This window comes from Podarcis tiliguerta, assembly GCF_965153285.1.
Source record: "Podarcis tiliguerta genome assembly, chromosome: 2".
NCBI lineage: Eukaryota > Metazoa > Chordata > Lepidosauria > Squamata > Lacertidae > Podarcis > Podarcis tiliguerta.
The window spans coordinates 82,942,320-82,957,241 of NC_139535.1; the positions used below are offsets into that span (position 1 = coordinate 82,942,320).

A 14,922-nucleotide genomic window follows, 5' to 3' on the forward strand; every position below is an offset into this window, starting at 1 on the left:
GCCCCATTTCAGGTGCTGAAAAGCCTGCTTATTCTTAGTTTTCCTCGAGGAGAAAGCAGACTGTCTTTTTCTCCAACCAAAGCAGGACCTTTCCCCTCTCAGAATCAGTGCATACAGACTCCTCTGCACATCTGTTGGGAGTTGGCAAGGCAACTGCAATGGTCACCTACAGAGATAGCCCTATTCACTTGCACTTTTGAGTCATTTCTGAGGGTTTTCCCACTCCCACCCAGGAAAAACATTGTCTCTCTCTGTACAAGTTGGCTCAGCAAACACACACACACACACACACACACACACACACACCAGCCAACAGTAACTAGTCCATGCTGTCCATTTATCTGCATGGTTCTACTAAGCATTAAAACCAGGAAAGTTTTTAAAAGTCTTTAAAAATGCTCCCAAGATGTAACCCATCACCATAACTTGCAAGTCCTGGGGGGGGGGGGGGGGAAGATATTTTCCTCCATGTACTTGGTAACTTTACAAGGATGTTGCGTTGATTGGGAGTGAGGAAATGCCCCCCCAGTAGGTACATGGGACAGCCATCTTTATTTCTGTATACTTTCCCAGGAAGAGACTTCACTTTATGATGTTTGGGTGCTTACCAGGAGCATTGGATTGTGTTCATAAATTCTGTAGACCCGCCCACCTGCTTAATCTTCACTCGCCCTCTGTAGATTAATCCATATTATTCACAATTATCTGTTTTTGATCCACAGATGGGTCTGCTGTTCCTCCACCCCAGTGTGTAGTTTCAGTCCCAAATGCGGAGCTAACTAGACTCCTCTGACATCTCTTTTCTGATGGTGCAGGAATGCATGCAGAGTCTGTCCTGTGCAGACTGCAGATGAGCCAGTAATGACTTTCCCCTCCAGCTAAAAACTTGCAGTCACAGCCAGTCACCAACTTCCAGCAACGGCGCTCCCAGTTCTGCTTGCCGTAGCTGATGCTTGGTGCCATCTTTTCTTTAATAGCTAGAGGGCTTACCCAGGCCTCTGGTAGGCAGCTCCCATTTGTCAGCTGTTTCTGGAGCAAAGGAAGACAGAGGGTTGCATGCAGGAGAGAAGAGACTAGTGTATCTAAAGTAGGCATGGGCAGATCTACAGGCTTGTAGGATCAACTTTGCTGTTAGGCTTTTTTGGTTTTTGTTTACTAGAACCCTGAGATCTACTTTGGGAAGCCCAAACATTAAAAACTTCACTGTTCAGGGCTGCCTTCAGAACTAACAATAATTTTATTATTTATATGGGTCCCAGGGCTCTGGCTGCACCCTGTATCTCACCAGGGCGGGGCAGGGCTGCCATTTGGCAGCCATTTTGCTGCACCATTCTAAGTTCCCATTCCCGGTCCCTTTCCCTCCAGGGCTTTGAACGTCACCCTTGTCTTCCAATCCAAGAGCCAGCGATTTGTGCGTGTGGGCCTGGCTGTGCCTCTCCTCAGCACCGTGGCAAAGCTGAGGGAAATGGTGGCAGAGGAAGGCAAGATTTCACCTGACCAGGTAAGCCAGACTTGTTCCTGTCCCTATGCTTTGGGTATCCTTGTTCCCTGCGAACTGCATACAGTGGTACCTCTGGTTAAGAACTTAATTCGTTCTGGAGGTCCATTCTTAACCTGAAACTATTCTTAACCTGAAGCACCACTTTAGCTAATGGGGCCTCCTGCTGCTGCCGCGCTGCCGGAGCACGATTTCTTTTCTTATCCTGAAGCAAAGTTCTTAACCTGAGGTACTATTTCTGGGTTTGCGGAGTCTGTAACCTGAAGCGACTTTAACCTGAAGCAGATGTAACCCGAGGTACCACTGTATAAGCCAAGGAGGTTTTCCTTTCTCATATACTGCCTAAGTCCTCAAGCCTTGCAAGGCCCTGACCATTTCACTCTGCCGCTGCAGGTGATCCTGGCTGAGCTGGGCCAGTCAGGATTCCGGTGCTCCTTCTCAGACGATGAGGACCTGAACACCATTGCAGAGGGCGACAACGTCTACGCTTTCCAGGCTCCTCTCTCCTTCAGCAGGGCCAACTCTTCCCGCCTCTCAGGTGTGTCCTGTTGTGGCAGCTGGAACGCATTCTGAATGTCCCTCTAAAAATGCCTGTCAAATAAGCTCTGGAGAGGCGGCCAAGTTCTTCTCTATCCTCAGGCCCCTGGGCCCCTGCTCTTGTCCAGCTGGCTCCTCTCTTCCCCCTCTCCACATGGAGGTGTCTGGCACTCAGAGCTTCAGGTACTTTTGTATCAAATGGTGAAAAGTTGAAGAAAATAATAGTTCCCTCCACTGAGTATTTATCCCCTCTGCCAATTCCATATTGTGCTCGGCCTGCGGGCCAAACCAAATATCAACATCAACAGAGCTGTGTTCTTAAATCCAGATTGCTGCAATAACATACCTGCCAAGTGCCCTGTTTTATGTGGGATGGCCCCATTTGCTTTGAAGGCTCTGCCTTCACCCATATGGATTCATATGGCTGGTGGGCAAGGGTGAGCAGAGAGCAGGTGGGCAAGGGCAAAGGTGAGTGGAGATTGGGTGGGCGAGGGTGGGTGGTTGTCTTGCTTTGCCCTCCCACAATGTTGCAGGGTATGCAATAATACAGGAAGCCGTTTGTGGAGGAGCCTAATTTAAGGGTCAAAAAGTGCTGTGTACCCCCACTTTCCTCAGCCTTTTTCCTTTCATCCCCCCAGCTTGCTGCCTTTCTTCCTGCTTGAGTCGCTTCCAGTAGTGGGACCCCCCCAACTGGAAGACAAGGGGTAAGGGAGAGGGGCTGTGGGGGTGTAAATTGAGAGAAGAGCTTCTCTCACCCACACATCCGTTTTATTCCTCAAACAGGGGCACCCATCTCCCTCACCCACGTTCTTGGCCATGGCAGCAGATCCAGGTTTAAACACACTGATCTGCTGATGCCCATGTCTAGCATGGCCTTGAGAAAGCCAGGCGGCCGTGCGACAATCATGCGTGACCGACAGGATGCTCCTTTTTTCAGTGACCAAGTAAAGATACTGCTGCCAAAAGTAACAGCCTCAGAGCCGGGCAATTTACTCGGCACTTATTAAGAATGTAGTACCTGTGCTGATGTTGTGAAGGCTGGGATGCTTTGCACAGTGGCATTCAGAAGCCAGCGTGAAGGAAAGGAGGAGGAGGAGACGCCCGATGCAAGAGGAGAGAGTTTTCCTGGCTTGATGGGATCACAAGGAGGCCAGTAACTTTTAACTGAAGACTGGCTCTATCCATCAGCCTGTCCTTGTCTCCTCCAGCCAGCACAGATTAGCCACAGTCACAGCAAATAGCCTCAGAATGAGTGGGCTTTAGGGGCGCTGAGATTCTGTCACTTTAACGGCCTCTTATTAAGATCTACAGTCTTGTGATTGCATCATGAGGCCTCTGGGAAATACCTTTTCCCTGCAGAGTCAGAGGACCTTCTCCGCCTCCGCTGGCAGCTTTACTACCTAGATGTGCAAAAGGCATTTTTCCTTGAGTCTGCTCTTTGTTTGGCTTTCGGCTGGCTCTGGCAGATTGTGAAGAGGTGATACACCTGTAAGGCTGAGACAGTAGCCGGGACCAAGTCTGAGCTGACATTGGGACAGCTGCTTCTGAGAAGCATTGGATGGATGCTGATGCATTGATCAGCCCAGGAGCCTCTCCTGTGCCCTTGGTCCTCTTTCTCAGCCTCCTGGCCTGATTTCCTTCTGAGAAGTTTCAAGTGGTTTAGTACTGAACACACAAGTGGGTGTTGTTGAAACTGATGCAGCTTAAGCTTGCCGCCTCCTGCTTTTCTGCAACAAGTGTGTTCTTCGGTTCCTTCTTTTTGGGGGAGTCTGGAGAGCACGTGTGGTATAGTCCTCGTCTGCTAGGGTCATCTCAGAGTTGTTTGAAAGCACCTCCCTTTGCCAACTTGGGAAAATTTGCGCATCATGGAGGCTGCAAGGTTTCACCAGGAGGCATTAACCTTCTGCATACAAGGCGAGTTTGATACATAGGTGCATTCACAAAAGTAGCTCCACACATGCATTCAGAGGTGGCCCTGGGCCAGTTGGGAAAGCTGATTTCTGAACAGTGAATTGCTCAAAGGATGCTTCCAGACCATTGCTATTTTCAGGTAGGATTCAGATCATGTACCAGGAAATTCATGTTGATTAATCAGGTTGATGAATAAATGAATATTAATATGGTGCTCTTAAAGCAAACTGGCTTCCTCCCCCAGATGGGAGCTTTTTGTAATAAGCAAAGTGGTAGAAAAATACACTGGGAAGTGTAGGATAAAAGTTGTATGGCATGTTGTCTAACTTCCCTGCAAACAAATAAGAAATGAATGCTCAATAAATCAGTGACATCACGTAACCTCCTTGCAAACACTTGATAAACCTGTTAATTTTTCTGAGTGTTTCAATGCTGGGAGACACCACAGTTCACTAGAGCTTTTCTTTTCTCCCAGTGTTTGTTTGCTGCAGCTATTTCGCCCCCTCTCCACCCCCACTTCCCATCTGTTCTATTCTTTATGATTCCTTGTTGTGGCAAAAGATAAATAAAGTACAACAAGCTGATATTTTGCAATGAGTAACCGGTGCGTATTGTTCTGTATGCAGTTGGGTTTTCTTTTCTTCTCTTTTTCTTTTGCACCAAATATGCAAGGTCATATTTTATCAGAAAAAACTCTTACATTTTAGTATGCTTTGTTTCCCTAGTCCTAACTTGTTACCAATATGAATCACAAAATCATAAAATTGTAGAGTTGGAAGAGACCTTGAGGATCATCTAGTCAATCCCCCTGCAATGCAGGAATATACGGGGACCGAACCTGCAACCTTGGTGTTATCAGCTCCATGCTCTAGGAAGCACTGTTTGGACGACAAAGCTATAATCCAGGTTAAAGGTAGCATTAGATTAGGAACACTTGTAAAAAAAGAGAGAGAAAGTACTTAAAAAATTACGGTATAAAAGAAACTTATTGGCAGAATCAGACTGAACCTTGCATTGTATGAATATAAGTTTGTAGGGAAGTTAACGGAAACTATATAAGAAATATGTAACTGTACAGTATAAGATAATCAACAGATAAAGTACAGCGAGACTAATTGGAAGTCATTTTTAATTTCTTGTTTTACAAGTTTTACAATCGTTCACATCATTGGGAGTACAAAGGATATTAGTGATAAGAATTGTGTTGTTTCATATATTGCTTTGTTGTTGTTTAGTCGTTTAGTCGTGTCCGACTCTTCGTGACCCCATGGACCAGAGCACGCCAGGCACTCCTGTCTTCCACTGCCTCCCGTAGTTTGGTCAAACTCATGCTGGTAGCTTCGTGAACACTGTCCAACCATCTCGTCCTCTGTTGTCCCCTTCTCCTTGTGCCCTCCATCTTTCCCAACATCAGGGTCTTTTCCAGGGAGTCTTTTCTTTTCATGAGGTGGCCAAAGTATTGGAGCCTCAGCTTCACAATCTGTCCTTCCAGTGTGCGCTCAGGGCTGATTTCCTTAAGAATGGATAGGTTTGATATATTGCTACTGTCTGTCAATTTATAGTTTGTTTGTTTATTTGATTGTATATTTGTTTGTTGGTTTGTTTGCTTTCCTGGCAAAAATGTATCTGTTTTAAAATTATTTATATATATATATATATATATAAATATATATATATATATATGATAGGCACAGACCAATTTTCTCAACCTGGGGTCCTCCAGATACGTTTCCCCCCAGCATGGCCATTTGGAGGGCACTGGGTTGGGGAAAGCTGCTATCCTCCCCTAAGCCTGCTTTACTATGGTGCTCTCCCTCTGCCTTTCAGGCATTTGGGGAATGTTGTGCTGTGAACTAGTTCATGACATACAGCAGGAAAAGATATGCCCATACCCTCTCCTGCACAGCATTCCAAAGTTTCTCAGTTTAAGCTTGAAACACTGAAAATGGTTTGTAGTGTTAATGCAGCTATGTCGAACCATTCAGGAAAAAAGCCCGTGGGAAAAATGTCTCCCCTAACATAGCTGAGGGTAAATGGAAACAGACGTGATTTGGCTGTTTGCACTTGCTTTCATTCCAGTTATTAGCAGGCAGATGAAAGAGAGGTGGCAGGCCTAAGATGGGACTGAGAATGATGTTGGACTCCACCTCCCATTGGCAGGTGTCTCAAAGAAGGTGAAAACCCCTAGAGTTCCACCTCCACTTTCAGAAGCTGCCTGCTCCCATACAGTACCAGTTGTTGGGAATTGCAGCTGTTTGTGCATTCATCTCCAGCTTGCAGCCTTCTCATAAGCACCTGTCTGGTCAGCAGGCTCTCCTTACCTTCTTCTAGTTCCATGGCTACTGTGCAAGCTCAGGCAGGCGTACCTGGGAAAAACAACAACAAGGAGACAGATCCCCTCCTGGAAACACATTAATTGCAGAATTCTGTTTTATCACAAGTAGTTAGTGAGTCTGTAGAGCACGTATAGGCAAACTCGGCCCTCCAGATGTTTAGGGACTACAACTCCCACCATCCCTGACCACTGGCCCTGTTAGCTAGGGATGATGGGAGTTGTAGTCCCAAAACATCTGGAGGGCCAAGTTTGCCTATGTCTGCTGTAGAGCAACAACATGAAGCATCTCCAAAAGCACACACACACAAAAACCACAGTCCCTGAAAGATTCCCCTAGGCATTGGAAGGTGGTGGCAGCATGAACCCACCTGTGCCAGCTCAGCCAAACTCTACGGCAAGGGTCTTGTTGGATTACAACTCCCATCATTCCTGACCATTGGCTGGGGTTGATGGGAGGGTCACTGGACCCCTAGAGTTTGACTGAAATGGCACAGGTGGACTCATGCTGCTGCTAATGTGCTGTGCGCTTTGGGTACCTTTTGGGGACAATGGTTTTTGGGAACTCCTGATGTTGTTGCTCTAGAGCAGCGGTTCTCAACCTGTGGGTCCCCAGCTGTTGCTGGACTACAACTCGCATCACCCCTAGCTAGCAAGGCTCAGGGATGATGGGAGTTGTAGTCCAACAACATCTGGGGACCCGCAGGTTGAGAACCGCTGCTCTAGAGACTCACTTGGATTGTAGAATTGTAGTATTGGAAGGGACCAGAGGGTCATATGGTCCAGCCCCCTGCAATGCAAGGATCTCAACTAGATCACCCTAGGTCACAGAAGGCCACCCATCTGCTGCTTAAAAACCTCCGAGGAAAGAGACTCCACTATCTCTGTCCATTGTCGAACAACTCTTACTGTCAGTAAGTTCTTCCTGATGTTTAGTCGTAATCTCCTTCCTTGTAACTTTGAATCCATTGGTTTGGGTCCTAGCCTCTGGAGCAGGAGAAAACAAGCTTGCTCCATCCTCCGCATGGCAGACCTGTGATCAATACCGTTTTATAATTAGTGTGTTGCCAAAAGGGGACCCATCTCTGTTTTGTGACTAATACAAGAAGTTATTTTTAGCCTCCTATGGACCTGGCAGGCAGCCAAGCCATCCGTGCTTCAAAAGGTCAGGCTCTGAATCGAGATAAATTGGTTTTACAGTCTGTAAAATGCCACTAGAGATCCAAAGAGCTCCAAGTCAGGGAGCTGGGAGGTGTTGTGAATCCTGGAGTGGCAGGAGGGTGTAGCGAGGGTAAAAGCCCGTAAAGAACAAGAAAAGAGAGGCAAAGGGGAATGATGGTGCCTCTGCTAAAGAAACCCAGAAGTTTTGGGGGGAAACAATAATAAATATTTGGCATGCTTCCACCTGCTCTGTGTAGAATCATAGAGTCATAGAATTGTAGAGTTGGAAAGGGACTCTGAGGGTCATCTAGTCAATCCCCTGCAACACAGGGATCTCAACTAGATCATACATGACAGGTGTTTGAGTCTGTTTCAGTGTGTGTGTGGGGGGGGAAAGCATGTAACCCCTGCCTTCAGCCTGAAGTGGAGCCACAGACCTGAAAGGTCATTATTGCTTCATTCTGTTGATTTGATAAATGAGCCAAATGTGACTTCTAGGTTCATCCCAATTTTTTAAAATTTTTAAAAATGTATTTTTATTAAATATTTTCTTGGTTTACAAAAGTATGTGTAATCTCTCTCTCTCTCTCTTTTTCCCAAGTAACATTTTTTTACAGATCAGTTTTGTTTGTTGAGACATTAGGGAGAAAAGGGGGAGAGAGGTGGAGGGGGGAGAGGTGGGGTGGGGTAGGGTGGGGTCCGATTTGAGAATCCCACAGCTGTGAATTCTGAGATACTTCCCTGCATGATGATGATAATAATAATAATAATAATAATAATAATAATAATAATAATAATAATAATTTACCATTTATACCCCGCCCATCTGGCTGAGCCTCCCCAGCCACTCTGGGCGGCTTCCAATCAAGTGTTAAAAACAACACAGCATTAAATATTAAAAACTTCCCTAAACAGGGCTGCCTTCAGATGTCTTTTAAAGATAAGATAGCTGCTTATTTCCTTGACATCTGAAGGGAGGGCGTTCCACAGGGCGGGAGCCACTACTGAGAAGGCCCTCTGTCTGGTTCCCTGTAACTTCACTTCTCGCAATGAGGGAACCACCAGAAGGCCCTCGGCACTGGATCTCAGTGTCCGGGCTGAACGATGGGGGTGGAGACACTCCTTCAGGTATACAGGATATGGACTTTGCAAGGCTGAGTCTTCAAGAGGGCAGTTTGGTGGGGAAGAAGCCGGGTTCTGAGAGGAGAATGGGGATGAGCTAAGCCTTTGCACTTATGGTTGCATTTTGGGATGGATTAGCTTTTATATGCAAAATGAGAAGGAAAACTGGAGACAAAGTGCCGTGGCAGTGATTTATTGCCTCTCCGGGCTAAACAAGAGGCCTTAATTGAAAAACATCAGAGGAGACAGCGCACGCAGATCTGGGAGATGAAGTTCATGGCAATCCTGCCTTTTGGACATCCCTGTTGCCAGGTGGTTTTGATGAATTGCGCAGCCCAGATCCGGGGAGGTGGACAGATCGAGTTGCAAATTGGAGGTGCAGATTGGACTGATTATGTGTGAGCGTTTATTGCTGGTGATAATAGACACCAACTTGTTGAGAGTGTTAATGTTTATTCTTCCTTGCAGAATTGCAGATCTGGAAGGAATTAATCTGAATCATTTTGTCAAACCTTTGTTCTAAGGCAATATGTCCTATAGCTTATGAATTTTGGATGATCTGTGTCTAGATTTTCTATGAAAGTTCTGGAAACTGAGAGCCCGCAAATCTCGAGTCATCTTACTCCCTTGCTATCTATTATAATTAGGAAGCTTCCCCCCAACCCTGCACCTCTCATGGGTTTTATTTACCATGGTAAGGGGGTAGGAGGGAGCTGGGGGCACTGTTATTATGTGGTTCCACTCCTTCCTGGGCCATGTCCAGAAGGTGGTTTGTGGGGATGAGTGTTCGGACCCCTGGGCGCTCACTTGTGGGGTGGCTTGGGACTCCATCCTCTCCCCAATTCTTTTCAACATCTATATGAAGCCATTGGGGGGGGGGTCATCAGGGGGTTGGGGTTGAGTGTTCACCAATATGCAGGTGATACCCAGCTCTACCTGTCTTTTAAAGCAGAACCAGTGAAGGCAGTGAATTGTCTGGGGGCCGTTGGAGGATGAATGGGTGTTATTGGGTTGAGGTAGAATCCTGATAAGTAAAAAGTACTGTTTCTGGGGGACAGGGGGCAGGCAAGTGTGGGAGACTCCCTGGTCCTGAATGGGTTAACTAAAGGACCAGTCTGGGGTCATTTTGGACTCACAACTGTTCTTGGAGGTGCAGGTTAATTCTGTGTGCAGGGCAGCTGTCTACCAGCTCCATCTGATACGCTGGCTGAAATCCTACCTACCGGCACACTGTCTCGCCAGAGTGGTACATACTCTGGTTATCTCCTGCTTGGACTACTGCAATGCGCTCTGCGTGGGGCTACCTTTGAAAGTGACTTGGAAACTGCACCTAATCCACAATGCAGCAGCTAGACTGGTGACTGAGAGTAGCTGCCGGGACCACATAACACCTGTCCTAAAGGTTCTTCACTGGCTCCCAGCACATTTCTGAGCACAATTCAAAGTGTTCTGAGCACAATTCAAGTCTCCAGGGCCAGATGAACTGCATCCAAGAGTATTAAAAGAACTGGCAGATGTGATCTCAGAACCACTGGCAATCATCTTTGAGAATTCCTGGAGAACAGGCGAAGTCCCAGCAGACTGGAGGAGGGCAAATGTTGTCCCTATTTTCAAAAAGGGGAAAAGAGAGGACCCAAATAATTACCGCCCAGTCAGTCTGACATCAATACCAGGGAAGATTCTGGAGCAGATCATCAAGCAAACAATCTGTGAGCACCTAGAAAGGAATGCTGTGATCACCAATAGTCAGCATGGATTTCTGAAAAATAAGTCATGTCAGACTAACCTGATCTCGTTTTTTGACAGAATTACAAGCCTGGTAGATGAAGGGAACGCAGTGGATGTAGCCTACCTTGATTTCAGCAAGGCATTTGACAAGGTGCCCCATGATATTCTTATAAAGAAGCTGGTAAAATGTGGTCTTGACTATGCTACCACTCAGTGGATTTGTAACTGGCTGACTGACCGGACCCAAAGGGTGCTCATCAATGGTTCCTCTTCATCCTGGAGAAGAGTGACTAGTGGGGTGCCACAGGGTTCTGTCTTGGGCCCGGTCTTATTCAACATCTTTATCAACGACTTGGATGATGGACTCAAGGGCATCCTGATCAAATTTGCAGATGACACCAAACTGGGAGGGGTGGCTAACACCCCAGAGGACAGGATCACACTTCAAAACGACCTTGACAGATTAGAGAACTGGGCCAAAACAAACAAGATGAATTTTAACAGGGAGAAATGTAAAGTATTGCACTTGGGCAAAAAAAATGAGAGGCACAAATACAAGATGGGTGACACCTGGCTTGAGAGCAGTACATGTGAAAAGGATCTAGGAGTCTTGGTTGACCACAAACTTGACATGAGCCAACAGTGTGACGCGGCAGCTAAAAAAGCCAATGCAATTCTGGGCTGCATCAATAGGAGTATAGCATCTAGATCAAGGGAAGTTATAGTGCCACTGTATTCTGCTCTGGTCAGACCTCACCTGGAGTACTGTGTCCAGTTCTGGGCACCACAGTTCAAGAAGGACACTGACAAACTGGAACGTGTCCAGAGGAGGGCAACCAAAATGGTCAAAGGCCTGGAAACGATGCCTTATGAGGAACGGCTAAGGGAGCTGGGCATGTTTAGCCTGGAGAAGAGGAGGTTAAGGGGGGATATGATAGCCATGTTCAAATATATAAAAGGATGTCACATAGAGGAGGGAGAAAGGTTGTTTTCTGCTGCTCCAGAGAAGCGGACACGGAGCAATGGATGCAAACTACAAGAAAGAAGATTCCACCTAAACATTAGGAAGAACTTCCTGACAGTAAGAGCTGTTCGACAGTGGAATTTGCTGCCAAGGAGTGTGGTGGAGTCTCCTTCTTTGGAGGTCTTTAAGCAGAGGCTTGACAACCATATGTCAGGAGTGCTCTGATGGTGTTTCCTGCTTGGCAGGGGGTTGGACTCGATGGCCCTTGTGGTCTCTTCCAACTCTATGATTCTATGATTCTGTTGGTGCTGACGTTTAAACGGCCTCTGCTCAGTATACCTGAATGATATTAAAAGCTCATAGTTAAACTTTGGAACTCACTCCCCCAGGAGAAGCTGATCACCACCAACTTTGATGGTTTTGAAAGAACATTGCACAGATTCATGGAGGGTTGGGTTATCCATGGATAGCAGCCATGATGGCTATGCTCTGTGTCCATGACTGAAGGCAGCTATGCTTCTGAGTACCAGTTTCTGGGAATCACAGGTAGGCAGAGCGCAATTGTGTGCAGGACTTTCTTGCAGGCTTCCCAGATGCTGCTCTAGGATGCTGGGCTAGATGGACCATTGGCCCGATCCATCAGCTCTTCCTATGTTCTTCTTTAAGCCATTCCCAAAGTAGTTGTCCAGTAGAGGAGAGGGATGCCTTGGGGATTTACTGATGTGTGTTATTCTTTCCTTTTCCCAGGTTGTCCCCACAGCCTCCCATCCTCTCCCAACTCTTCTGAGCCCGAAGGCCAGCGCTTGGCTCATAATGGGGCCATTTCATCAGAGTTCCTGCACCATGGCGGAGGGGGCAGGATCCTGCTCCTTGTCTGTAATGTGGCTGGGGCAGGGCAGCAGGCCGTGCGGTAAGTCCTGCCGAGCAGGAAAGCTCTTGCTAGAACGGCTAAGAGTTCTGCCACTGTGGCTCAGTGGCAGAGCTTCAGCTTTGCATGCCAAAGATCCCAGGTTCAGTTCCTAGCATCACCAGGTAGGGCTAGGAGAGACTCCCTGTCTGAAACCCTGGAGGACCGCTGCCGGTCAGTGTGGACAATAATGGAGCTAGATGGACCAATGGTCTGACGCAGCATAACAGTTTCTTAGGTGCCTTTCTTGAAATGGGCACTTGACCTGTTGGCCGTCCCCTGTTACTCTCAGGCTTGCAGAGGCCTTTTCAGAGGGATGGAACTTCGAGCTTGGGAGTTAGTTGCTTGTTTTTTTTTATGTCTTCTAGATCCCAGCTTGCTGATTAGCAGCTCTGAAAAAGCCGGAAGCAATCACAGAAGCAGCAGCTGGGCTTGTTAAGAGCAGTTTCCTTTGTGTCATTTGGCACAACATCTGGGCTGTGTAACATTAATGTTGAGCTCTGATAAAGCAAGCCTAGTGGCAAGTTAATTGTCTCCACTTGGTGACGAAGGGACTTGGAATGGGAGCGCTGTCGCTTCAGCCAAATCAAGCTATGCAGCGGGTCTGGAGAAACAACCGCCGAGTGTCCTGAGCTGCGCTTTGGACCATTTGGCCTGCAGCGGTGTTCTGCCCGGTGTGCCACTTGTTCCTTCAAAAGCCCATTTCTTTCCCATGCTGGAGATGTGGATGGAGGTGGGGGGGGGGGAGGGCTGCACTCGGTTTACCAGCCGCTGATGGCTGCGAGGAGCTTGCGGGAGGGCGATTGGATGCAAAAGCACTGTAGGCGGGTAATGAATTCACATTGCACATCCCAAATGTCATTAAGTAACGCTCTGCATGCTTGCAGTGGCTAATAAACCAGTCATCGGCTGGGAAACGGCTTGTAACATGCTGAGCTTTATGGAGGGCAATTTATCTAGCAATATTTCCGCGTTACGTAGGCAGGCCTAGCATGTCTCCCTCTCCCCTCCTCCCAACCCAAGTGCTTTTGCAGGGACAAGAACTATATGGCTTGATTCCTAGAACTTTTGCCTGTCCTTTTCGTACCCCATTTATTCAGCCAAACGGCACACGCAGATTGCAGGGCTCAGGAAATGGGGTAGTGATAGTTGTCAGAACAAGAAAAGAGCTTATAAGATGCATTAGAGGAGAAGGTACCAGGAACTTACTTGAATCTACACTTTTGGTTCTGTCACGTTGCAGCAAATGGGTGGTGATTTTAGCCCTGTCTCCTATTTTTCAGAGGACAGTCCTCTATATGGGGGGGGGGGTGGTCTTCTCTTTGAAGGGTCATCTATTTTACAGGAACCTTAAGGTGGGGCAGCAGAGGTCTTGAAGTTGCCCATCAACAGTTAGCAGCTGGATAACAGATTAAGCCGGCAAACAGGTCACTTGTGCACACGCCATACATTTAAAGCACATGTCTTCTCCCCAGAGAATCCTGGGAGTTGTTGTTTTCCACTCAGAGAGCTACAATTCCCAGCACCCCTACACTAACTACAGTTACCAGAATTCTTTGGGGGAAAACATGAGCTTTGAGTACATTGTCTTGCCCATTATGTTGCATTTCTGTTTAAATTAATGGTAATCATTTCTGAATTTGCATTTAGAAATGTAAATTTGCATGTGCAAAACTCTTCTGGAGATGCATTCCCCACCCCTTTTTCGGCAATGTGTGACTAGCCACCCTAAACTGGAACTGGAGGGTATATGTCTCCAATAGATCAAGTGGTTTGCTTGTTTCCCCCCCCTTATTTGATTTTGAAGGGAGAAAGGTTTTCCTGGCTTCTCTTCCTATCATTTCCATTAATTCTCTTTGTAGCTCTTAGGAGACTCAGTCTTTTGAGTTCTGCAAGCTGACCAAAGGAGCCTGGAGTTCCAATCTGTCAAGTCTGGCTGAGAATTACGCTGGCACCACCAGAGTTTTGAGTGCCCAGCTGTCAACTTTCAGCCTGGGGAACCTTTAAGAGCATGGGATCAAGCAGTTCAGATCAAAAAGTGCAGTCTCTTGAATCCCTTGGTCAAATATGTTTAGATTCATAAATAAATAAATAAAATACTTTCAAAACAAGCAAAATAGTTTTAGCATGGAAAATAAAGAAAGCGAAAACACACACACACTTTTTTCTGCTCCTGGGATGGATATATGAGACCAAGTTTCCTTTGCCTTTAGTTACAGAACTAGTAAGGGGCTATGTGGAGGTTTTTTTTGGTTTTTTTAACCCAAAAAGAAAATATTTTGCCAAAGAAAGTTAGCCTTTACAGTAGAAGACTTTCCTGCCCCAAATCTTTCATGCAGACTATCCAGCCAGCCTAGGCTTTCCCTCAAACAATTATCTTGGCTTTGAAGTGGAAATAAGATTTAGCTTTCCATTTAGTCAATTTGCATAGTCCCTAAGCCCGCCTGCCCTCAGCCTAAATTTGTTCAACTCCTTCCCGCCCATTTCATAGTAGACTGTGGAGTACAAGATCTGATCACACCTGATGAGAATGTTGAGTCAGAGGAAAGTCCTGAGCAAATATCTTCCATAAAATGCAAAATTTCTCAGACATGACATTTTGATTGGCAATAGATGACTTGAAGCATTTCCAGGTTATCCAGCCCACCTGTTTTTATATCTCACAGGTGACTAGCATGCCAAGTTTGTAATCTGCTTTGGAAATGGCCAAACAAGATTTTCTAGAACACTGGGGAACTGGTCGAGTATTATGCCGGAGACCC

At 46.6% G+C, this 14,922-nt stretch overlaps 1 protein-coding gene across 2 annotated transcripts in view; it reads left to right on the forward strand.

The window, feature by feature from the left end:
• Positions 1-14,922, forward strand: part of USP43 (ubiquitin specific peptidase 43) — a 92,795-nt gene that overhangs the window by 53,016 nt on the left and 24,857 nt on the right. For both annotated transcript variants that reach the window (XM_083429774.1, XM_083429775.1), the window contains 3 exons: positions 1,366-1,501; positions 1,892-2,036; positions 12,001-12,163. In XM_083429774.1, coding sequence (XP_083285900.1) covers positions 1,366-1,501; positions 1,892-2,036; positions 12,001-12,163 — 444 coding nt within the window. The remainder of the gene's footprint in view (positions 1-1,365; positions 1,502-1,891; positions 2,037-12,000; positions 12,164-14,922) is intronic.